The sequence below is a fragment of the Canis aureus genome, chromosome 28, assembly GCF_053574225.1.
Source record: "Canis aureus isolate CA01 chromosome 28, VMU_Caureus_v.1.0, whole genome shotgun sequence".
NCBI classification, from domain to species: domain Eukaryota; kingdom Metazoa; phylum Chordata; class Mammalia; order Carnivora; family Canidae; genus Canis; species Canis aureus.
Window position 1 is genome coordinate 21,615,113 of NC_135638.1, and position 25,847 is coordinate 21,640,959.

The 25,847-nt window shown below is 36.4% G+C and overlaps 1 protein-coding gene across 15 annotated transcripts in view; it reads left to right on the forward strand.

Annotated features, from left to right (window-relative positions):
- The window catches only part of EYA1 (EYA transcriptional coactivator and phosphatase 1), a 419,064-nt gene that overhangs the window by 307,608 nt on the left and 85,609 nt on the right, over positions 1-25,847 (forward strand). For all 15 annotated transcript variants that reach the window (XM_077876586.1, XM_077876588.1, XM_077876591.1 and 12 more), the window contains 2 exons: positions 1,635-1,717; positions 2,116-2,302. In XM_077876586.1, the coding sequence (XP_077732712.1) occupies positions 1,635-1,717; positions 2,116-2,302 (270 nt within the window). The remainder of the gene's footprint in view (positions 1-1,634; positions 1,718-2,115; positions 2,303-25,847) is intronic.

Consider the following 25,847-nt stretch of genomic DNA (forward strand, 5'->3'; position numbering starts at 1 on the left):
GAAGGCCTCTGTGAATAGCTAATTCACACTAAAGACTTTCTCCCTAATGGCCAACACATTTATTGCCTGTATCATTCATTTGCCATAAAATTTTAATTTTTAAAAAAAGGTTTCTCTTTTTATAGAAGCAACACGGCTTCTGAGTAGACAGTTTTAAAATGTCTTGACTTCCTCAATATTATGTGACCAGTGTTTGTGCCCTTCCGTAGATAATGTTTGAGATTTTTTGTGCTTTTTCAAAACGTCTTATGCTTTCAAAAAATATTTCAAATAAAATCACCAAAACATTTTCCTTGTTTTCATTTTTACTTTAGTGAAATAATATGAAAAAATTTTCCATGTAATTAAACATCATTATAATACCATTTCAATGTCTTCATCGTGTTCCATTTTCTGAATAACACCCATTAAGGGCTTGGGAATGCTTTCTATGTTTTGTTATTAGAAATGACACTGAAGAACATCTTTGCTAACAGTCTCTTTATATAAAGCCATATAGTTTTTTCTTAGAGTAAATGTCTGATAATAAAATTGCTGGCTGAAAGTTATTTAATCATTGACCAAATAGCCCAACCGGAAAGGTTGTGCTTATTTAAATTCCCACTTTGTAGCATATGAATGACACTGTTTGCACATTTGCCAATCCCTGATCTTTTAAAAAATCTTTGCTAATATGATTATCAAAAATAGTATATTATTCAGGCACCAGAGTGGCTCAGTTGGTTAAGTGTCAGACTCTTGATTTCAGCTCAGATTATGACCTCAGGGTATTGGGACTGAGCCCCGAGTCAGACTCAGCACTAGGTGTGGAGCCTGCTTGAGATCCTCTCCTTCCCTGCCATTCATATGTTCATTCCTTTTTTTTCTCTCTCTCTCTCTCAATCTATAAAAAAAAAAAAAAAAAAAAAAAAAAAAAAGCTGCTTTACATAGCTTAACAGTAAGTAAATAAAACCAGGGTGGGAACTGAGATTTGCTTTTATGTTTGTATCCTGCACAATGACTACTGCTTATTGCTGAACACATGTAGACATTCCAAAAATAGAATGTTACCTAGAGAGCACATGTAATATATAAAACAATATATCAATCATGTTCCTCCTTGGCCCTTGTTTTATCAAGTACTTCAAGGGCTGCCATTTATTCTTCTGGGAAATGAAATAATCAGCTTTTTCAGTGGGCCATTATAATGACAAGCACAATTCTGAAAGCATTTAAAAGTATCATTGTAGTTTTTGAGCTTGCAAGAACTTTAAAGATCATTTCATCAGATCCCATCATTTTACGTTAAGCATATTTAATGTAAAGCTATGAAAAAATCCTGGTTTGTTCAACAAATTGAAATAGAAAGCTCAGTGTCTAATGTTTGCACAAATGTATGATTTTGCCCATAATTTTATGAGTTACACCCGTGGAAATTTAAATTTCTTTACTCTTTAATCCTTTGCAATATGGTGAAACTAAAAATGTCAACTATTTTAAGAAAACACAGTTTTTGTCATGGCAGTGGATTCTGGTTTTAAAGATAAATGCATTTGCAATGAACTTCAACTCTGTTTTATCTAAATAAGGCTTTCTTACAGGTACATTATTCTGCATAGTTTAGTCAACCATATTTCTTTTCACTTTGTTTTAGGTAGCAGTTTTACAACATCATCAGGATTATATACAGGAAATAATTCACTCACAAATTCCTCTGGATTTAACAGTTCACAGCAGGTAATTTTAAAAGCCACTTTAACTTCAGAATTTTTTTTTTTAATGCAACAGATGATTTTCTTAGATCTGTTTACAGTGTACTACTATAAGTGATTGCTTACCTAAGCCTTATAAAATATATTTTTTTCTTTTAAAAATCTCTTCAGCAGTCTTATATGGTGAGCCTTTGCTTTTCAGATTCTTAATTTTACCTAATGCATCATGGAATAGAAAAGGTAGGAAGAATGTATCTGATCTTATGTAAAATTTGTTTGCAAGTAGGCACTTCAGTCAATGGGTACTTGTATGCTCCTTTGTAAATTCGGAGAAGACACACAAACCCAAATATAGTTATATTTGAAAAGTAAGAAATAAGCAGCAGTATTCTGACATAATTTTTGTGTGGTTTGATTTGGTAGGACTATCCATCTTATCCCAGTTTTGGCCAGGGTCAGTACGCACAGTATTATAACAGCTCACCGTATCCAGCCCATTACATGACGAGCAGTAACACCAGCCCAACGACACCGTCCACAAATGCCACTTACCAGCTTCAGGAGCCACCATCTGGCATCACCAGCCAAGCAGTCACAGATCCCGCAGCAGGTAATTATGTGCACTTTATTAGTCCTGCAGGCTGTATTTCTGGTGGTTTAAATGCATTTTTCTACAGTCATATATTCATGCAGTGGTTTCACAGTTTTGGCAAGTTTTGGCAAGGCCTGAATGTAAGTCAAACAGTGTGATTGTGACATTAACTTTATTTAATTTTGTTTGCTGAAAAATTTTAGCGTAAATGGTGTAACTTCAAAAGCACTTAAATTGAGACTTTATTTAGTTGTAAATATACTCAGTTTTCAAGAGCTATATATAATGTTTTAGATACATAATTATATTTAGCTATAATTATTAACTATAATTATAAATATTTGCCCACATACTGAATATAAAAATAAATGATATTACTTTGAATTCAATGTTTATTATAATTAAATATCTCTCCAAAATAAAAAAAGATACCAGAGTTCATAATGGAAAACAGTGATTCCCCTGGCTCACTCTTTCCATGCATGACCTAATTCTGAATTTCATGACTGGGCAAGAGCATTTTCATACTTCTGCACAACCCTTGATAAGCCTTTTCAAATGACAATCTCTCCAGCTCTGGAAATTTTCCTACTATGTATTTGATATTTCTTGCCTTCCATTAGTTTTTTCTGGAACTTTTAATACTGTATGATTAATTTCCTGAATTGGTCTTTATCTATACTTCTATTTTCTCTTGCACGTCGTCTCACCTTTGTATTGTTAAAAATGTCGTCTCCTTTCATAGATTATGAAGTGATCTCTTATCCTCAAACAATCACAGAGTTTTCTTTCTTTTTGCCTTTTATTCTTAGAGCCCCAGACCGCTCTTTGCTACAAGCCAGGTTAAAAATTCTGAAACACACTTCTGTGAGATCATGATCATAGTGTCTTAATTCTAGTTGGTTCCCCTAAATCATGAAAACAAATTTTAGGTGCTAATTTCAATCTGGACAATAAGTTTATCTTACAAATATTAGCAGATGTCCCCCATAAAAAAAAATCTCCTTCAGGTTTTTGGTGTTTCACATCGTTTTCCTGAATATATGTGAACACTCTTTTGCTCTAGAGTAGGAAGTTACATCATTCCTAAACTTGTATTCCACCTATAACTAAACTCTTTCTGCACAACTCAACATTTTTATCTTTATCAGATTCCATTTACCTATATTTTTTAAAAGCTAGCTTGATCTATTTTTCACTTAGTTCACATGTGTAATTACAGTTTTCACAGAATCTAGTATACATGTCTTTTAATTAGATTTAACATCTATATAATCACTCTCAAAAATTGGATTTATTATAGAGCTATTGTAGAATTTTCCTCTCTGCTTCCATCAAGTTGATGTAGGCATCATGAGAAAGGTAATGGCCTGTCCCAATTTTAGGGAAATCTCATGTTTTCATATGAACCATCTGAGTCATGCAAACTTCTTGAGGACTAAAAGGAGCTTTGAAATAGAATAGCTATGTAAACAAGTAGAAAAACTCTTCAGGATCTGTGGAATAATAGAATGAGAAAAGAAGACAGCAGAGTAATGTTACTTTAATTCATGACATTTTGATTGTGAAGAGTACAATACAAAACAAGCTAGTGAAGACTTAATCATGTTTTTTTAAAATTAAGCTTGATTAGCACTTTCTAAAAAATACCAATTCAGTCATATCAGAAAAGTTTGTGCCATTTTTTTAAGTGAATTTTATTTATCAAAGTGGTGTTGTGTGAAAGAGTGGGGAGGACTAGGCACAGAACCATGTGACATAGGAAATAATGCAAAATTATGATTTTCAAAATGTCTACATGATTTCAAGATCAAATTATTTATTTTAGATTTTATTTGAATAAATGCTCAGTGTTTCAGGTATTCATTTCAATTGCAATATCTTTATGGCTACAGAATAGGAATGAATAGGATTGGGGACAAGTATTTTTCAGGTTTCTTGTATTTACTACTTCCCACTAAAATAAACGTATGTATCAGTCTTCCTTATGTAGTTAGAAGTGAAAAGTTCAGTGAGTTTCCACATTAAAAAGAAATGTGAATTACTTGAGGAATTCAAAGAGGATTTAGTCTGGTGTAGGGGGTTTTGGTTTGTTTGTTTACTTTTGCAGTATGATGGATTCAGCCTAAGTCTTTTGGTGCTAATTTTCCTTTATTACTAGTCATATGTAAGATGGTAGACTTGTCTTCGATGAAAAGGAAGTTTGAATGATAGAGTCCATAAAGTCGTTAAAGAATTCAAAGGAATGATTTATTATCTATAACCTAATGTTTTGTGATAGAAATAAAAAATAGTTAAAATCATGTCTATTTTGTTGAAATTTCAGATTTTTTTATTTTACATTTAATAATCTGTTAGGTTTAAAGTCAGTATTATCTACATTGGAAAAATAGACTCTAGTTATGATCTGATCTTATGTATGGCTAGGTTTCTGCCTTTCAGTTTCAAGAAATTATACTGTTCAGAATGAATACACAGTATATGTGGCTCTCCTCCCATACTTTATAATATCTGTTCTTGTATTGCTTAAGGAATTGTTATGTCATGATGAACATAAAAAGATAATAACCTCACAAGGACTTTTCAGGCTAAACATGTAAAGACTCATTATTTGGTATTATGCATTTTTAAAGTTACAAAGAATAGCTATCTTTTAAGTTCATGGTATTATGTAGTATTACTTATAAACATGGACCTCCTTGTGAATTTTAAGCACAAAAATTATTTTAATGTGTTCATGATTAAATATTGAAAGCTATAGTCTCCTTTGGGTAGATATGTATAATACACTAAAAATAATATAACTTGAACATGAAAGTTTAATCTCAAAATTTTAATTCATTTTAAAAACTAAAAACAATGCCTTTCTTGTTTTTTATTGAGATATAATGGACATTTAAGATTATTTTAGTTTCACATGTACAACATGATTTGATACTTGTATGTATTATGAAATGATCACCATAGTAAGTCTAGTTAACTTCCACCAGCATATGTAGTTACAAATTTTTTCTCTTGTAATGAGAACTTTTAAGATCTAAGCAATTTAAATCCTTTGCATTCATTTTTAAAAATGAGTGTGGGGGCACCTGGGTGGCTCAATCAGTTGTGTCCTATTCTTGATTTCAGCTCAGATCATGATCTCAGGGCTGTGGGATGGAGCCCTGTGTCGGGCTCCACGCTCAACAGGGAATCTGCTAGAGATTCTCTCTCTCCCTCTCCTTTTGTACCCCCACACCGGAATAAATAGATAAATCTTTATTTTAAAAAATGAGTTTGTTGGTCATGTTTTGACTATCTAAATAAAATAAAAGTTACATCACCAGGAAATATTTAAGTATTAATCTATTTTGGGAATATGGTGAGGTTTATCTGGTTGTTTAGCAACATTGTAATTTACTTATTGGGCTCAAGAAAATTGTACCTATTCTTTAACTAGCAACGCTCCCTCCCCATTTTGGTTGTTTCTAATTTTGGCATTTATAAATCTATAAATATTTGTGCTCAGGTTTTTTGTATAGGCACAAGTTTTCTCTTTTTTAAAAAAGATTTTATTTATTTATTCATGAGAGGCAGAGACACAGGCAGAAGGAGAAGAAGGCTCCATGCAGGGATCCCAATGCAGGACTCGATCCCAGAACCCCGGGAATCATGCCCTGAGCTGAAGGCAGATGTTCAACCGCTAAGCCACAGACTTAGGTGTCCGTAGACCTAAGTCTTCAAATTGTATAAATACCTAGCGGTGTGATCACTGAATTACTCTATAAGAGTATGGTTAGTCTTATAAGGAATTGCCAAATTGTCTTCCAAAGTGCTATACCATTTTGTGATCCAATAAGCAATGAATGAGAATCCTGTTGCTCCACTGCCTCATCAGCATTTGGTGTTGTCAGTATTTCAGATTTTGGCCATCCTAATGAGGGGTAGCAGTATCTAGTTGTTTTAGTTTGCATTTCCCTAATGAAATATTATGTTGAGTATGTATTCATGTATTTATTTGCTCTGAATATCTTCTTTGGTAGGTGCCTGTTCAAATGTTTAGCCCACTTTTTAATGAGGCTGTTTTCTTATTGTTGAGTTTTAAGTTCTTGTATATTTTGGATGCAAGTTCTTTATCAGATAAGTTTTGCAAATACTTTCTCCCAGTCTGTGGCTTGTCTTTTTAAAATCTCTTAACAGTATGTTTCAAAGAGCAGAAGTTTTTAATTTGAATGAAGTCCATCTTAGCAGTTTTTCTTTTTCATGGAATATGCTTTTGGTTTTCTATCTTAGAAATTCATTACCAAGCCCAAGGTCACCTAGGCTTTTTGCTGTGTGATGATCTAGAAGTTTCATAGTTTTGCCATTTCAAAATGTTTAGGTCTCTGATCCTTTCTGAGTGAATTTTTGTGAAAAGTGTAAGTCAGTGTCTAGATTCTTTTTTTTCTTTTTTCTTTTATTTCTTTTTTGGCATGTGGATGCCCAGTTATTGTAGCACCGTTTGTTGAAAAGCCTCTCTCTTGCCCACTGAGTTACCTTTACTTCATCAAAGATCAGTTGACTATATGTGGGTGGGTCTATTTCTGGGCTCTCTGTTCTCTTTCATCAATTTATTTGTCTATTCTTTTTCTGATACCACAGTGTCTTGATTATTGTGATTTTGTATAATAAGTCCTTAAGTTGGGTAGTATCACTCCTCTGACTGGGTTCTTCCTCAATATTGTGTTGGCTATCCATGGTCCTCTGCCTTTCCACAGAATCTTTAGAGTCAGCTTGTCAGTATCCACCAAGGAATTCACATGAGTTTTGTTTAGAATTGCATTGAATCTAAAGGTCAATTTGGGGAAAACGGAATATATGGAATCTTGACAATATTGAGTCTTCTTATCCATGTACATGGAATATCTCTCCATTAATTTACTTTTTTATTTTTTTCATCAGAGTCCTATAGTTTCCCTCATATAGATTTTATACATATTTTTTAGGTTTTTCTCCTTTTTTTGGTGCTAATTAAATCATGTAACATTTTAAATTCAAATTCAATTGCTCATTGTTGGTATCTAGGAAAGCAATTGACTTCTATATATAATCGTTATACCCAGAATCTTCTATAATCGCTTACTAGTTCCAGAAGTTTTACTGTTGATTCTTTGATATATTGTTTTACATATACAGGTATGTAATTTGTGAACAGAGATTTATGTCTTTCTTCCTACTCTGAATATCATTTGTTTCCTTTTCTTACCTTATTGCATTAGCCAGGACAGTGTTGAATAGGAGTGGTACAGGAGACATCCTGTCTGGTTTTCGTAATCTTAGAAAACTGATTTCTCATCATTAAGTGTGATGTTAGCTATATATTCTTAGTAGATATGTTTTATCAACTTGAGGAAGTTTTCCCTTGTCCCTCGTTTGCTCAGCATTTGTGTCATGAATTGGTATTGGATTGTATCCAGTGCTTTTTCTGCATCTGTTGATATGATCATATGATTTGTCTTCCTTAGCCTGTTGATGTGATGAATTACATTAATTGATTTTCAAATGCAGAACCAGCTTTTCCTACCTGGAATAATCCCACTTTGTCATGGTGTATAAATCTTTATATACATTGTTGGATTCAGTTGCGCTAATATTTTAAGAATCTTTGAATCTATGTTCATGAGATGTATTGGTCTGTGGTTTTCATTTCTTATAATGTCTTTGTCTGGTTTTGGTATTAGGATAATAGTGGATAACTATTAGGATAACATCATAGACTAAGTTAGGAAATGTTTTTTTCTGCTTCTATTTTCTGGAACAGATTGTAAAGAATTCATATCATTTATTTCCTAAATATTTGGTAGAATTCACCAGTGAAGCCATCTAGGCCTAGTGCTGTTTTGGAAGGTTAATTATTGATTCAATTTCTTTAATATATATAAACCTATTCAGATTATCTATTTCTCCTTCAGTGAGTAGATTGTCTTTCACAGAATGGTTCATACTATGTAGGTTATATAATTGGTGGGCATAGAATTACTCATAATATTCCTTTATTACCATTTAATGTTCAGGGGATTGGTAGTGATGGCCTTTTTCATGTCTGATATTAATGATTTGTGTCTTCCCCCCCTTTTATTTTTCCACCTTGGTTAACCTGGCTGGAGATTTATCAGTTTTATTGATCTTTTCAAAGAGCCAACTTTCCATTTCATTGATTTTTTTTTTCCTTATTGTTTTCCTGTTTTCAATTTCATTGACTTCTTTGATTTTTTTTTATTTCTTCTTTCTTTTGATTTAATTTGGTCTTCTTTTTCTAGTTTCCTAAGGCTTGAAGCTTAGATTGTTGATTTTAATACATGCTGTAAATGCTTTCAATTTCCCTCTAAGTATTGCTTTTGTGCACCCACAAAACTTAATGTTTCTATTTATTTTTATTTAGTTCGAAATATTTTTATTTCCATTATCATCAAAACCCTCCCTTTTAAAGATATATGTATTTATAAACATTTTATGGAGAAAAATATTAAAGACTTAATGATGTATGTGTATGTATCCTTTGTGATGGTTGTCTAATTATTCACATTTTTCCAGTTAAGTGGTTTTCAGTTGTTAAAGAATGTGTTTAGTTTCTGAGAATAAAAATATCCCATGGTAAATTCAAATTCCACTATCTATAGGAGAAAATTTTGGTCAGAGTCAACTCTTTCCTTTTTTATTCAATTCTAAGACTTGTAAGACAATATCACAGTTAAATTCATGGTTACTTTAAATTTTAAGTGGTAGTTTTCATTTTTAAATTTCTTTTTTAAAACAATCCTTTGCAAAGTAAGTGGTTTTCTTTTATGTTCAAAAACATATAGACGTAAGAAAAAAAAGGAAAAAGTCATTTAGGATGTTTTCCTTTTGTATCTGAACTCAAATATTATCATCTCTTAGCCACTGACATGTGAAGAATGTTATTTTTTATACTAAATACTAAAATTTTAAGGCATATTATTATCAACATAACTTTTTTTTCAAAAAGTGATAAAAATTATTTCACCACCACTTGAGAGTAATTGTCATGAAGGAATTTGCTAAATTGACTCTTAGAGTACTTAAGCCATTCTTTTTTTTAAAGATTTTTTAAAATTTATTTATTCATGAGAGACACCGAGAGAGAGAGAGAGAGAGAGAGAGAGAGAGAAAGGCAGAGACACAGGCAGAGGGAGAAGCAGGCTCCATGCAGGGAGCCTGATGCGGGACTCAATCCCGGGACTCCAGGATCATGCCCTGGGCCAAACCGCTGAGCCACCCAGTGATCCCCTTAAGCCATTCTTTTAAAAATACTTTTCTTTATCATATGACTTCCATATATCTGATCAAAATATGAATTTATTTGTAATTCATTTACTGTACTATGCTTAAATAATTTAGCTTGAGCACATTTTTGGTCAAAAATCTCTTAGAGCATCTTATAATTATGACAGCTATCATAATAATACACAGTAAAAATGTAATTGATGTTTTTAGAGCTTTACACTATATGTAATCTTATACCCATGAAGTGTAGATACTATTTGCCCCATTTTACAGATGAGGAAAATGAGGCACATAGCTCTTAAGTGCTCAATAAAGAATAAGTATTATTGAGGTAATCAAGAATTTTGAGGCCAAATTTTTGTGAGAGTACTAGTCATCTGTAACATTGTATTTTTGAAATAAAGCAATCAGAGAAAAGAGTAAATGGTAAATAAAACACATTAATGTGAAATAAAGCTAATTATTTGTTCATTAGGAGTGAATTTTAATATGGATGCTATAGAAAAGTTAGGTTTTCCAAGGATTTGTTCATTCAAATTCTTACCAAAAAGGTAGACTTTGAAATCTACCTTTTCATGCTCTGACCGCATGCAGACGATTTACTGGTTAAGGTGATGTACGGGAATCTTGCCAATATTGAATTTCAAGTGACAGAGGAAAAATCAGTATAAGAGGGAATTCAATATGCATGGGAAACCATTTGTTCCCTCTGCTTCTTTGATCCTTGCCAAGGCCCAGGAAAATAGAGCAAAGCGCCTGAAAACCGGGAACATTCTTGTGCAAAGTTGCAGGGGAACTCTGAGCTCTCACAGGAATTCAGTGTGACAGGATGAAAAACTAAACTGCTGGCCGTCTCCCTTATAAATGCAGGAAATTTGGGCCGCATCTATACTACCGAACATGCCTACATCTGTCCACTGTAGAAACAATCCTGAGGTTTGCAAACAGCATGCATCTTGACTCCTACCGTTTTGCCAAGTGAGCAATTCTGAAAATCTTTAGGCCATGCTTGCTCATTCTTACTAATAATGCCTTGTGGACTTTGGAGAAGTTTACAATTTGTTCAGCTCAAAAATAAACTCATTTACTGAAACAGTTTTAACTAACATGCTGGAAACATTTGTCGGCAAAACAAATATTTGTGTCTAAAATGGTCAGGCTATTAAGATGTGAGAAAACAAAACAGATGTTTGTTTGGGGTTGTTGGGTTTGTTTGTCTTGATGGCATTTGCTTTCTTTTTTCTTTCCCCTCAACCCCAGAGAAAACACAGTGTCAACCTTAATGAGATTATAAAATTCTTGAAAATTAAGTTCATTTTTGTTTTATATTGTCAGGAATATCATAAATATAAGTTGCCTTATTGTTGAGTTTTGGACTGTGTTTCTAAGAAGTAAAAAAAAATCAGTGCTTTAGCATTTTCCTGTTTGGTGCCTCATTACTGGTTTGACTAATTTTTTCAGTTTGTTGTCTGGAAGTCAGGATGCTATATAGAGTCAATTTTAGTATATGTGGATTCAAATATGTAATTCTTTCTTCTACTTATACTTATGATTTGTATATAAATACCCAAAATAAAAAAGCATATATTATTGAGCTAAATTTGTTTGCTATCCCTCCCAAACATTTATTACTGTATCTTCTTTTGTAGCTAATTGATTCATTGTTTCTGTAAAGCATTAAGCATCCTCTGGGACCAACACAAATCAATGTAATAAGTTTCCTTATTTAAGTTGGAGGACAACAGCATTTATGGATACGATTTTTTAATGGGAGATGGTTCAGAAAAGAATATACAAAATTATCTGTGTTTACCATCCCTTCACCTCATTTAATTTGGATTGAATGGTTTCTGGGGAAAGTTTTGAATTAATTTATATTTATTTTCAGGGGGAGGGTAGGTAATTTTATTTTATTTACATATGTGTTTTTCTTGAAATATAGTTAATATACAATGTTACATGAGTTTCAGGTATACAACATAATAAATTGACAAATCTGTACATTATGCTTACCCTTACCACAAGCATAACTCCTATCTGTCACCATACACCACTATCGTGATACCACTGACTATATTCCCTATGCTATACCTTTCATCCCCATGATTTATCTAGATTAACTCTTATTTTATTTTTTTATTATTTAATTTTTTTATATTTTATTTATTTATTCATGAAAGACATGGAGAGAGAGAGAGAGACAGAGACACAGGCAGAGGGAGGAGCAGGCTCTATGCAGGAAGCCCGATGTGGGACTCGATCCCGGGTCTCCAGGATCAGGCCCTGGGCTGAAGGCGGTGCTAAACCCCTGAGCCACCCAGGCTGCCCTGGATTAACTTTGAAATACAACTTTTAAATTGATGGATTCATGGCTATCGATTTTAGTCCAAGTTCGATAGCCAAAAATTTACGTTTAATGCATTTTTTAATTTTACTGAAGAAGAATATATGAGCATGGGACAAAATTATAAAACTATAGAAGGGTTTCCAAAGAAGAGTAAAATTCCCTTAATATTTGTAGCCAGTTTTTTTTTTTTTAATCAATTGAGTTTCTTGTGTACCTTTCCAGGGATATGTGTTGCTTATATAAACATATAAAAAGCACCTGCCCCTGGACACTTTTTTCCATATTCAAATATGTATACTTTCTATTATTTTTCTTTTTCCATAAAGAGAATATGTACTATTCTATCCCCTACTTCTTTTTTTTTTTACTTAACATACGGAGAAAAATTTAATAGGTATTTTTGATGTGGATTTTCGATGAGAGTATAATAACTATTTTTTAGTGCATACTATGTGCCAGGCATTTTTCTAAGCATTGCTCATGCATGAACTTAGCTCATTCCTACCCAGCTTCATGAGATAAGCAGTGTTCTTAGTATCCCCATTTTACAGATGGAGGAGCTAAGGAGAGAGGTCCATGACAGCATGAGCATTTACCCTCCAGTAGCTTGACTACAAACATGAATTGTTGATTAGGCAAGCATGCTGCTTCTAGAAACCACTGTGTCTGAAGTTTCAAACAAGCAAAATAATGGAAATGTAAACAAAGGAGAGGCAGTAGCGATCTGGTGCTCATTTTCTTAAATTATTCAAAGAACTGAGCAAAGGCATATATTAGGTATTCCATTAAATATGTGTTAAGTAATTTGAATGAACTCTGTTTGCTCATAAAATAGTGTGGGTCTGAAATTACAGGGAAGTGATCATGTAGTATATTTAAGGTTATCTGGTAGTATTCCCTGAATTATAAGATCAGTTTGTGGATATCTTGGATAATCTAACATCCAATTGCACACTTTTCCTAAATGTGCTCCATCCTCACTCTTTATCCTATGTAACTGCCTGTCATGGACTTGCTTAGAGAACAATTTTTCACAACATCTCTACATCCCCTATCCTTCCCTAAGGACCTAGTTCTCTACATTACTAATTTCCTTTTTCTTTTCTCTATTTCTCCATTTGCCTCTCACGGTTGATGAGCACTAAGTATAGGGATAATACTATTCTTGTATCAAGGAAGAGGGAAGCCATTCTTTGTAAAGTATGAGTAGGCATCTTAATATAGTAGTCACCTTCTAACATTTTTGAGAATATTTACATGACCCCTTCAGAAACTTTATCAAGTACCTCTTCATAAAATTAAAACTGCATTTTCTTCAGTACCATTAGTTAAGACAGATTTTACTGTTGCTTACTTTATGTAAGTCCTGATACTTGAGTACAAATTTCTAGTATTTTACATTGTATATTTGTGGTATTCACCTGGATTGTTGATTTACTTGATAATCATGGATTGATTTAGAAATCCTGTCTGCCATTGATTCTGTGGAAAATAGCTCCCAGGTCCCAAGCAACTGCTTTAAAAATATGTAAAACAGAGGCACCTAGGTGGCTCGATTGGTTAAGGGTCCCACTCTTGATTTCAGTTTGGTCATGATCTCAGGGTCGTGGGATCCACAGTGTGGGTGGAGCCCGCTTGGGATTCTCTCTTCCTCTGCCATCCCCCTGTACCTCTTGCTCTGAAGCACGTGCGCGCTCCCTCTTTCTCAAAAAAAAAAAAAAAAAAAAAAAAAAAGATAAAACATAGCTGATTTGTAAATCGACAGATCTCTTGTATCTGCAAGTACATTTTCAAATGAAGCAATTGGGCAATAGGGAATTTTGTTAGAAGGGACCTTACAGGTTCTTTTGCTGAAGACTTTGAATAAGGAATCTAGAAATATTATTTCTTTCCAAAGCTGCATAGCCCATCACTGCCAGCATCTCTTAATGTTATGGCTGGAATGGCAACCTTGGGAGACAGTGTCATGTGGTGTGGCCTTTCCCACACTGCTCTGGGGAAGCACTACCATCTGTGAAAGATGGGGCCAGATAGCCTTTAATGAGTTCCAAAGCAGGATAGGTGAGGGAGACAAATTGTTAGGTTGAAAGTTAGCAGGGCTCCTGTACTTGAGGTCTTTCCTGATCCTTTGATACAGTAATATCCACTGAGAACTGAATATAATACACAGTGCACCTCAATCATACTTGGCTGGAAACCATTCTCCACCCACCTTCCGCCCCCACAGTGGGTATCTGTGAACTTGGGCACTACACTTCCTCACAATATAATTAAGAAAAAGGAGTGGTAGCTAAGGATTTGGGGTTGGGCTAACCTGGATTTGAATCCTGGTTTTATTATTTATTCTGGGCAGGTCACTTAGCACTTCAGAGTATCAGTTTTCCATTAAATGAGGATAATACTACTCATGTGTATGGGATGAATGTGAGGATGACGTTATGTAAGTGGCCAGCAAAGCGACACCTGCTAGGCCCTCAAGTATTTATTTCTTCCATGCGTGCATTTAGCAGATACTTATAAATGCTTACTGTGTCCAGGCCCTGTGTTTGGCCCAGGGGATATAGAGGTGACAAGAAGGGCAAGATCCCTGGCAAAAGGAAGCCAGTGTGTTTTCTTCCTTCTTGAAGATTATTACTGTGGTGCATTGTGCATTGTGGTTGTTTCAGATGCTTCAGCCCCCAAAGTGGTGTTCACCAGTTTCCTTCATGTAGTATGAGTAGAAGAGGTTGAAGCCAGAGGTTGAAATGTGTGAGGATGGATGATTGAAGTTTCTATGAGATTGTCCACAGAGTACTGGAGACAATGGCTGTACTCCAGGGATGATAAAACTCTTAATTTACTTACTAAACCTTGACTGAGGAATTAATTTACTGAAGAGACCGTAATCAGTGATTGTGTGAAAGGGAAGTAATGATTATGGAATACAGATAGAGAAGTCAAAGCAATTCTCTAAAATTAGTTCAAATATATATTAATCTATGACTTGTGGTTAATCCTATAACATTAGTCAACAGATCTACTTGCCTTTAGTTTATTTTACCCAAGTTTCTATGGCAGAGTTCTATGACCATAACTTAAAGTTGTTAAGATTCCTTTATTTTAAGTCTTCTCCTCTTTGATAAGGTAATATTCAATGAGAATCTAATATAATGTAATTTATTCAAGACCTTACTGAGGTTTTGGTGGTTTCTTTATTTGGCCAAGACAGAAATAACTCCCACTTAAAAACTCCAGTATAACATCATCATGGTCATACTCTGTGGCACGTAATTTTGAAGGCTTGATCACCTACTACTTCATAGTCTACAAGAATCCCAAGAAGCGTTTTGAGGACTCTTATGAGCCTTCTCTCAGGGCTGTGGCCTTCCACATGGGGATTTTCCCTGATAAGGTCCCTTTATCTTCATAAAGCTTTCTGTCCTCAGCAGAGGTAACTTAGTAAAGCATAGAGGTTTCCACTCAACTGAGCAACCGAGAATAGCTCCACTTCAAGTAACTCGTTAGTATAACCTTTTACCTCGTTGCTTCTTAATACTCAAGGAGACACTCACTTCTGTCAGCTACCAGAAGGACACATAATGCCTCAATCTTCTAGATGTTTTCAATTTTACCTTTAAAATAAGCAAGGTGCCCCACCTCAGTGCTTTGTAGTCTGAAGTACTGAGTCAGCCAAATGGAGTCTGCTGTGGTCAGCCAGAGAAGTAAAAGACCTATGAAACCTGCTGTTTTATTTACCTTGAGGTTCCTGGTGTCACACAACATCCTCTCCATGAGCAGTCTTGTGAAGCATTTTTGTCTCATCTCTGTGCTAGAAATACCTGTTTCTGTAGAAAATTTGTTATGTCTCATTGCATGTGCACCGAACAAGTCCTAGAACTATGTGTGCCATTGACTGCTTAGGTCAAGAAGACCTGTGTGACCACTCTCTCTCCTGGCTTTATGGCTTTATTTTACCTTTCCCACTTCAGTGTTTTACTAATGTACTTGTTCATTAAAAAATAAAATTACTATATAGTCACTGTGTACATATTTGGGGGGTTAAACCCATTTGAAGAAAGGTAGAATATAAATTATACAGAAGATACTATTAACTAAAATGTCTTATTAGACAAGAATAGGAGCAAGAAAATAGATTTATTTCCTCCACTCCATTTTCAGGAAGCACTTATTTTCCAAATGTTGCATTATAACTACCTTTGTGAATGTCGCCATTTTGGTTATTATGTGCATAAAAACCTCTTCAAGATTCTCCTAATTATAGCCTCCCAAGAGCACACACCTGCCCATCTTTTCTTCTCTTTGCTCAAAGTCCCAAACTACCATGTCTAATAGGCCTGTTATTTGTTTCAATCCAACTAATTTATATAAGAAAGCACGTTGCCAACTGCAAAATGCCTCCCAAATGTAAGAATTCATTTTCTCTACCACTGACATTATTTTCAACTTCTGCAGTTTATTTTCCATCCCTGATGACATTTTAAATGTTCTCCCTTTAAGTATTCTAAGAATGTTCTTTCTGTGGAGTCTCTTTCCTTTCCAGTTTGCCATTTAATGTTTTCCCTAAAGCATCTGTTTCAGTACATTTGTTCATCTAATTACCTCCCTTGACTCACTTTTAATATTGATAAAGTTTATCGAGGAAGCACATTTCTCTTGAGACTTATTCCTTAATCTTGCTATTAAATTTCATTACACTATTCCCCAATTGAAGGAAAGGCAGAAAGCAAGGTTTCTTCTATGTTCAAATGTGAATGAAGGTTTGAAGATGTTCTTCAACATTCCATTAGCTATTCATTGAGCAGCTCTTAATTACAATATTGTCTTAGGTTCCGCAGGGATACAGGGAGTGAGATGATTGGTTATTCCCTGTCCTTAAGGAGCATTTATGTGAATAGCCAAACCCAATAAAGGTTGCATTTAAGAAATGTGCTAGAAGAAGCAAAGTATTCTGGAAGAATAGGAGAACAGAAATTTCTTCTATAAAGTATTTGAAGAAAAAAATAACGAATAAAAGGGGTGAAATTTATCCTCTGTATTGAAAGATATAAATGGGTGAGAGAGAATAGGGATGAGATATTTATTCAAGGCTAGAGAAATAGACCCATTTATTTATCCATGTAGCTATTTATTTATTTATTTGACAGAAAACACAGTAGGCAGAGCGGCAGGCAGAGGGAGAGGGAGAAGCAGGTTCCCTGTTAAGCTGGGAGCCTGATGGTGGAGCTCAATCCCAGGACCCCCAGGCTCATGACCTGAGCTGAAGGCAGACACTTAACCAACTAAACCACCCAGATGCCCCAGAGAAATAGACCCTTTTAAATGGGCTCAACAGTGGTATCATTTCTGTCAGAACAAACTTAAGCTACGTATAAATTTCACTGAAGAATGAAAGGTCGCCTTATGATCATCTTTATGAGTAAGATAACTGAACCTGAAGAGATAGCTTTGAACAATTCACTTCCCACCACCACACTAACATGTTTGTATGAAATACTTTAGCATGCATTATCTCATATAATCTTCATGGCGCTGCTGTCTTCATTTTACTGTTGAGGAAACCAAAGTACAGATAATGTCAGGATAATTCCATAAATTACAAGTTACCAAGCCTGTTCAGATCCTACTGTCTGAATTTGTAGCTTATTCTTTCTACCACAATGAAATGTGAACTATTCAATTTTCCATGTTCAGTAAGTTGAGGAGAATGTGGAAATGGACCAAAGTTTGCAAGACCCATTCCCTCCACAGGTGGGGTATTCCCCAAACATGAAAAGGGATGAGTTCACATTTTTGACATCAGTACAGGTTCAGTAATCCATGCGGCTAAGCTTTGGTCCCTGACAGCTCTCCCTCTGACCCCAAATCTCCCCAGGCAGGTGCCCATCAGAAACTGCCATCCCTATGGAACAAGGATTCTGGCTTAGGGAAGTGATGTGCTGAGAAAAGAGAAGACTGGTTCAGTCAGGCATGTGAAACAGGAGAATGCAGATGGAGTGAGAGAAATAATTACAGAGCCTACAGGAAGCCCTGTTCAATCCACCCCTCTACTTGTCAACCCTGATGTGTCTTCTTTTTCTGTGAAGGGTAAGGTCTACTCTGCACTGAATGAAATAAGTTGAACTCAGGAGATGAAATCAGGAACCAAGTATGCCCAAGTTCTCTTCCTGATGATCCATCCTGAATGACCATGAAGGCACATTGATAAATACTTTACTGTGACACATTCTTCAAGAGAATGATGAAATCAAATTTTACATGAAGAGTTATCAGGGATCACAAGCACCTTGTGACCCAGAGATGGTCCACATGCCAGCTTGTTATCTCATTCAACAACAGATGTCTGCAGGGTCTCTGGTATATCTCAGGCACTGTTTTAGACACAGGGCATTCAGCAGTGAATAAGATGAAGTCTGTGTCCTCAAGGAGTGTTTATATTTAATCAAAGCACACATATTACAAGTAAATGTAAAATGCCTCTGGTAGTCAGAAGCGTCTGGAAGGATGACATGGTTTATAAAATAGGGTTAGGGCAGAAGACTGGTCTGACAGAGTGACATTTTAGCAGAGACCTGAAATTACTGAGTGGAGAGCCACCTCCTAGTTTGGGGAAGAGCATTCTGGGAGAGGAAATGGCAGTTGGTGGATGGAGCAGCAACAGAAAGGCCAATGTCACTGGAGCTCTGGGGTGGAGTATGAGAGGGGGGTAAGGGTAGGCAGGGAAGGAGCCAGATCATAGCAGGCATGTGGGCATGGGAAGGACTTTGGATTTTATGTTTGTTTTGAATGAGATGAAAAGTGTTTAAGCAAAAAGTGACGTGATGCCATTACATTTAAAGGAGAATCTGTCTGGTTCTTGGGCAGAGAATAAGCAAAGGTAAGAAGGGGTGTGGTTGTGGTCATGCAGATGGTTCCAGTGGCCCATGGAGAGGCAACTTGGCCAAGCTCAGGTGCCTAGGGGTGGAGGTGGTGAAAGTGGTCAGATTTGAGAGAGATTACGAAGTAGAGCTATCAGGATTTGTCAATAGGTTGAATGTGAAGAATAAGAAAGGAATCACGGATGACACCACAGTTTGGAGCCCAAACACCAAAAAAAAAAAAAAAAAAAAAAAAAATGCATTTTCCACTTCTTAATATGGAGGAAATGGCAGGAAGAGAAAGTATTGTTGGAGAAATCAAGATTTCTATTGAGCACATATTAAGTGTATGGTGCCTATTAGAAATCCAGGGGGAAATGGCAAGTGAGTTGATGAATAAGTCTGTTGTTGATAACTTAGGACCTAAATTTGTGAGTCATCACAGATGCCATTTAAAGCTCATGTGCCTGGATGAGAGTTGACCAGGGCAGCGAGTATAAATACAGAAAGGGAGAGAGCCAAACATGGAGCCTGGCCTTGCAACCAAGAATGGAGCCTCCCAGAAGCGAAGGGAAGCAAGTGTTACAGACAAAAGGAGTAATGAGCTGTGTGTCATGCTGGCGAAAGGTTGAGAGAAGAGGAACTTGAGACTTGACCATTGGGTCTGACAGGGTGAGGGTCACTGGTGATGTTGACAAAGGTTGGTGGTAGTGGAATATTGGAGAGAAGAACCTAATTGGACTGAGCTCAGAAGGGACTGGAGGAGAGGAAATTGATGCAGCAAATATTTACGACTCTTTTAATAATTCTTGCTTTGTACTATAAGGTAACAGAGACTGGAGAATCTAGGGGGTGATTTTTTAGGCAAGAAATATATCTGGCTTGTGTGCACATGTGAGTGATCCAGAGGAAGGGGACACTTGGCCAAAGGGGGTGCGAGTGGGCTGGGATCTCATGCCTCAGTGAGGGGCTGGCAGAAAGTTCACCCATATAACATGAGGGGAGGAAGACTATGCATAGAAAGTACTAGTAAATGTGTTTTCCTGGGTATGCAGAGTGTAGAGGGTGAGTGCTTTTTGCTTACGGGCTTGGTCACGAAAGAGAGTGGCAAGTGGTCTTATGCTGTTACTTCTGACACTCTTGGATGTAATAAATACAGCCAGACATGAGACTCTATGGGGCAAGACCATCATGCTTAGTGCTTGGTACGTTGCCTGATACATAGAAGGTGCTGTGTTACCACATAATCCTAAGGTAACACACACTTTACTGGCTCAGGGGTTTGTTTGTGATAGACAGAGGCAGGGCCAGCTACATAATTTGTGCACCCAGTGCTCCATGAAAATGTGCACTTGTTCATAAATAATTTCAAAACAGCACTGCAGAACGTTAAGCCAAGTGCAAGGCCCGTGTGAGCACACGACTCTGGGTGACTGCATTCGCACACGTCCAGAAGCCCACCCAGTATACAGGTCCTGTTGAATCGGATCAGGTCAGCAAATGCAACAGCAGTGGGCAGACCAGGGGCACTGGCTGGAGACTGGCCTCCCGAGAGGGAAGCATCACACAGTCACCTGTCTTTCAGAAGTGTGAGAAAGAAAGATCAAATTCAAAAAGAAGCTGCCGTCTTCACAGATTAATAGAGATGGGGGTCTAGGAGTGTCCTCAAAGTGAGCAGAGTGAGCAGAAAGTGCATCGGAGCTATCTAGAAGCCTTTTTGACCACAAACACACACACACACGCATGCACACACACAAAATCACTAGTGGTGTCTCTCAAGCAGAATTGCACAGATCACGGTGGCGGGAAGGGGAAGCTGAGAACAGTGAAGCTTGGCAGTACTATGGGAGGTTGCAGTCCATTACCGATAGACGTGGCATTCATGGCCATTAAAGACAGAAGAAAATCTTCCGCAGACAATCCCTAACCTCCAGGAGTGAAGGGTAGTGTGAATGGAAGATGAGCTCCTGTGCCAGGATAAGATGACTTCTCTTGTAGCTACTTTAAATTGATTTGTATCAAAGATTTTTTTTTAAACTGTCTATAAAGATCTTTTCAAAGGTTTCCAAGTTTGTGGCCCTTTTATTGGAAAATAGAAGCCAGTAGCTGAATGAACGTGTGTGCATACACCTATGCTCTGTGAGCATTTGTTGTCTGCAGTATTGCATTCTGACATAGGAGAATTCAGTCAGGAAGTCTAGGCCACCACTGGAATTTCTCTAGGGGTTTGAGAAGAATAGGAAGTTCAGTTTTTAGCTATGAGGCTGGGTGATTACAGGTGGCCTTCCCCCTGCCTGCCTTACAGGAAGAGGAGAATCCTTTTTACAAAACATCAGAGATAGATGGAATATAAGAAACAGTGAAAGGAACCATAAGGGAAGGGTGGATACTGAGTGGTGAAAAATTAGAGATGGAGAGGAATCATGAGAGATTCCTAATGCTGGGAAACAAATAAAGGGTTGCGGAAGGGCAGGGGGTGAGGGGATAGAGTGACTGGGTGACTGGCACTAAGGAGGGCACTTGATGGGATGGGCACTGGATGTTATATGTTGGCAAATTAAATCTAAATAAAATAATTTTTAAAAAGGGCTGGAGGTGAGCCTAGAAAAGAATGTTCATCAGATTCAGTTATTAGGGGTCACTGGAAGTCCAGGAAATCTAAGTGCTCAGTATAAAAGGCATATACCTCTCCTTTTCCATGTGACCTTTTCCCTAATTTTTCTGTATAGTGAACAGCATGGTTTAACAATGGCGGGGCATTTGAATTTTTCGTAGAAAGACAGCTTAGCCCATTATCACCCAGCATCACTGGTGTGCTTGCCTGCTTGTGTCGTTTGTGATTACGTCCTCCAGATTCAGGCAACTCCAAAGAGCCTGGTAAGAAGGTATCCCCAAGCCCACACAAAATCACTCCCAAGATGTATGTGTCTAGTGTTTCTACCAACCCCAAGTTACTGTGTTCATGAGAAAAACAAAACCTTGTTTGCATATTTGCACGTTCAAGGTTGACACCTTTTGATATCACAGTAGCTGGGCTCCCTTACCACCTGGGATGAGGCCTTTTAAAAAGTACGTATTAAATTCCCTTTCTACTTATTATCAATTCCAAAAAAAATAACACCTTGTTTTGGGCCTTGCTCTCCAATTAGTTTGGCAACATGTTTCACTTAACTGTACCACAATGCTAACATTTAATGTTTGCAGCAATTTTGAAGAAGTAATGCCACTCTGAGAAATAAGGTGACAGTCACTTAAATCTCACAGCCATCATGGAGTTACTTGCATCTCATATTAACACACAGATTCTTTAATGAATATAATTATATATTACCACAAGCCAAATATGTTTTATAAAGTTTTATTGAAACATCACCATATTCCTTTATTTTCTTAATTTTTTAAAATTGTATTTATACTCAATTAATATATAATGTATTATTAGCTTCAGAGATAGAGTTCATTGATTCATCAGTTGTATATAACACCCATCGCTCATTACATCATGTACCCTCCCTCCTCTTTAATGCCCATCACCCAGTAGCCCCATCCTCCCACCTCCTTTCCCCTCCAGCAACCCTCAATTTGTTTCTTCTGGTTAAAAGTCTCTTATAGTTTGTCTCCCTCTCTGATTTCCTCTGGTTTTATTTTATCCTCTTTTCTTTTTTTTTTTTTAATTTTTATCTATTTATGATAGTCACAGAGAGAGAGAGGCAGAGCACAGACAGAGGGAGAAGCAGGCTCCATGCACCGGGAGCCCGACGTGGGATTCGATCCCGGGTCTCCAGGATCGCGCCCTGGGCCAAAGGCAGGCACCAAACCGCTGTGCCACCCAGGGATCCCCTTTATCCTCTTTTCTTCTGTGCTCCTTTGTTTTGTTAAATTCCACATATGAGTGAAATTATGATAGTTGTCTTTCTCTGACTGACTTTACTTCACTCAGCATAATACCCTCTAGTTCCATCCATGGTGTTGCAAATGGCAAGATTTCATTTTTTTAATGGTTGAGTAGTATTCCATTGGGTATATATACACCACATCTTCTTTATCCATTCATCTGTCAATGTACATCTGGGCTCTTTCACAGTCTAACTTCTTGAGGAAACTCCATACCATTTTCCAGAATGGCTGCACCAGCTTGCATTCCCACCAACAGTTTAAGGGGGTTGCCCTTTCTTTTTTTTTGGGGGGGGGGGGTTCCCTTTCTCTGTATCCTCGCCAACATTTGTCATTTCCTGACTCGTTAAATTTTAGCCATTCTGACTGGTAAGAGGTGGTATCTCATTGTGGTTTTGATTTGTATTTCCCTGATGCCGAGTGAAGAGCATTTTTTTGTATGTCTATTGGCCATTTGTATGTCGTCTTTGGAGAAATGTCTGTTCAAATCTGCCCATTTCTTCATTAGGTTATTTGTTCTTTGGGTTTTGAGTTTGATAAGGTCTTTATAGGTTTTGGATACTAGCCATTTATCTGATAAAACATTTGCAAATATCATTTCCCATTCTATAGGTTGTCTTTTGGTTTTGTCAACTGTTTCCTTTGCTGTGCAAAAGGAGTCCCAGTAAGTCATTTTTGCCTTCATTTCCCTTGCCTTTGGAGACAATACCACCATACTCTTTTATTAAATTGTCGTGGTTGTTTTTGCACTATAATGACAGAGCTAAGTCATTGCAACAGACTATGCATCTTACAAAGCCTAAGACATTTACTATCTGACTTTAAAAAAATTTCTGACCTCTGCTTTAGAGTAGATAAGAAAAGAAAAAAGTGTGGACAAGTTGGCTCCATGCCTCTCCAGGTACCTATGTGATGTGTACCCCACAGTCCCACCAGTGGGTTTCATTGCTTTTGTACCTCATAGTGTTGCTGTTTGAGAGAGGATTTCTGGGAAATTTTGAGTATATGTGGTTTTTACTTTGTGCATTGATTACAGAACCCATCCTGGAGTAAGATGCAATCCCATATTTACCTTAAAGTAATCAAACTCAGCTTTACAGAATAGTTTCTTCCCTCATAGGAAAAGCAGTTTTTAAAATTATGAACAGAAATAAACCCAATTGTGGTATATGATTCTTTTGGCCAGTAGCATCAAGCTTGATGCATCTCCCTCCCTATGGGGAATGCCAGGGTAATCAGAATAACCTTTCCTCGTGGATTTAGTATTAATCTCTCTGTATTCTTAGTCTGCATGATTTGGCTTGATGCATCAGCTTTTGAGAGGATTTTTGCATATAGTTAAGTTGATTTTGAGAGTCTCAAAATTTGGGAGTACCTTACTGTCAGTTGCTGTCTGGCATCTTCACAGTCACCTGTGTAACTATTCATGCACTTTAAGTCATGAGTCTCAAACATGACAATATCTGCTTTTAGGAAATTAAGATACTCGTTTTTATCTGAGTCCCCAATAGCAGCAAATAGAATATAATTATCGATTGCCATGTCTCATGTTCATTAAATTTAGGTAATCTTTATAAGGATTTCCCTCTGCACTTCTTTTGTAATTGGTATGCCTTAGCATAGATTCAGGATCTAGCTGGAGATAGCCTTCCTGGCCTCCACCCAATTATCATTATATATGTGGCAAGAGCTTCCTGTCCACACGGAGTCTGGTTACTTGAATCTGTTTCAGGGGAGTAGTCTTTCACCTCAGTTAAACTTAGAAATGAGTAAGGAGAGCCTCCATCCTCCCAAACCACAGAGAAGGGAACTTGCCGGAACCCTGTATTCTGCTTCCTTTACAACTACCACTGGCATACACAGTCCCAGGAGTATAAAGTTATATCAAAAGTTCTTTGCTACACTTAGAATAAACGTAAATGCTTATCCCTAAATCTTCTAGGAGTCAACCAGGCCAACAGGCTGTGTTTTATTTAGTGCAGGACCAAGTAAAAATAAAAAATAAAAAAAACTTATGTGAAGGAAAACATAATTTAGGAAATATCAGCATAATTTGAGGATTTGAGGAAGTATCAGGAATGGAAAAGTGCCTGCACTTTGATATTAGGTTATAAAATAGAAGTTAAAGATGTTAAAACTTTTATGTTAATCAGTAAAGGAATATAAAAATTTGCAAAGGACTTGGATAGTTCATAAAGAGAAATATTATTTTTAAGCCCATATCTGTAAGTATCTTGAACATGTCCCAATTAAAATCACTAGTGTTTTACACCTAAGAAATAGCCAGGACTTCTTTAAAACAAAGATAGGTAGGTAGGTAGGTAGGTAGGTAGGAGGGAGGGAGATAGATAGATAGATAGATAGATAGATAGATAGAGCAAAGATAACTTTGTGTGTAAGACTGTTGGTAAAACTGACACAATTTAAATTGATATAATTCTTTTGAAAGCTATATGGCAATGTGTAACTAAGAGGGAAAGACTAAAAACACCTAGGAAGATGTGGTATCTATTGTACATGATAGATAGTAGCACTTTAAAGCTAAATCATCTAGGCTGTGACCTCATTTGACAGACCAGGTTTTTTAGGAGGCTAAAAAACATGGAGGAAATGTCTCTAAGACTCAAATAGGAGTTATGAGCTCAGCTCAGAGGGACTAGAGGTGCCAAGAGGAACTAAGTGGAATCTTCTGAGTTCCAGTTCTGTTTTTCTTTTCAGTATTGAAGGATTTATGGAACTCTTCAGTAATACAAATGTACAATGTTAATGATCTTATGTAGATTTTAACATTTAATGAATGAATATGTAAACATTAATGTTTAAATAAGCTTTAAAAGTAATTACAGCTATTTCTCATTTTTAAATATTTTGACTAGCTAGTAGGAATAATTAGGTAATCTTCATAGATTTAATGGAGCAAAAGCCAAACTTGAGAAACCCTCATTCTTTCAATCATCAGTTTGTTTGTTTTTTTTTAATGTGTGCTTGGCACCCTGGACTCTTACTGCACTCTCCAAATATAAAATGAACACCACCAGCTTCTGTCTTCTAAGAGCAGGAGTGATGGACATTTGCTCAAAATAACTCAAATTATTATCCACTGTGAATATGAATGATTGCAGAAATTGTATAATCCTACAATAGATAACCATAAATGCAAAACAGGGCCTCAGATATAGATAGAAAATTCACGAAGAAGATACTT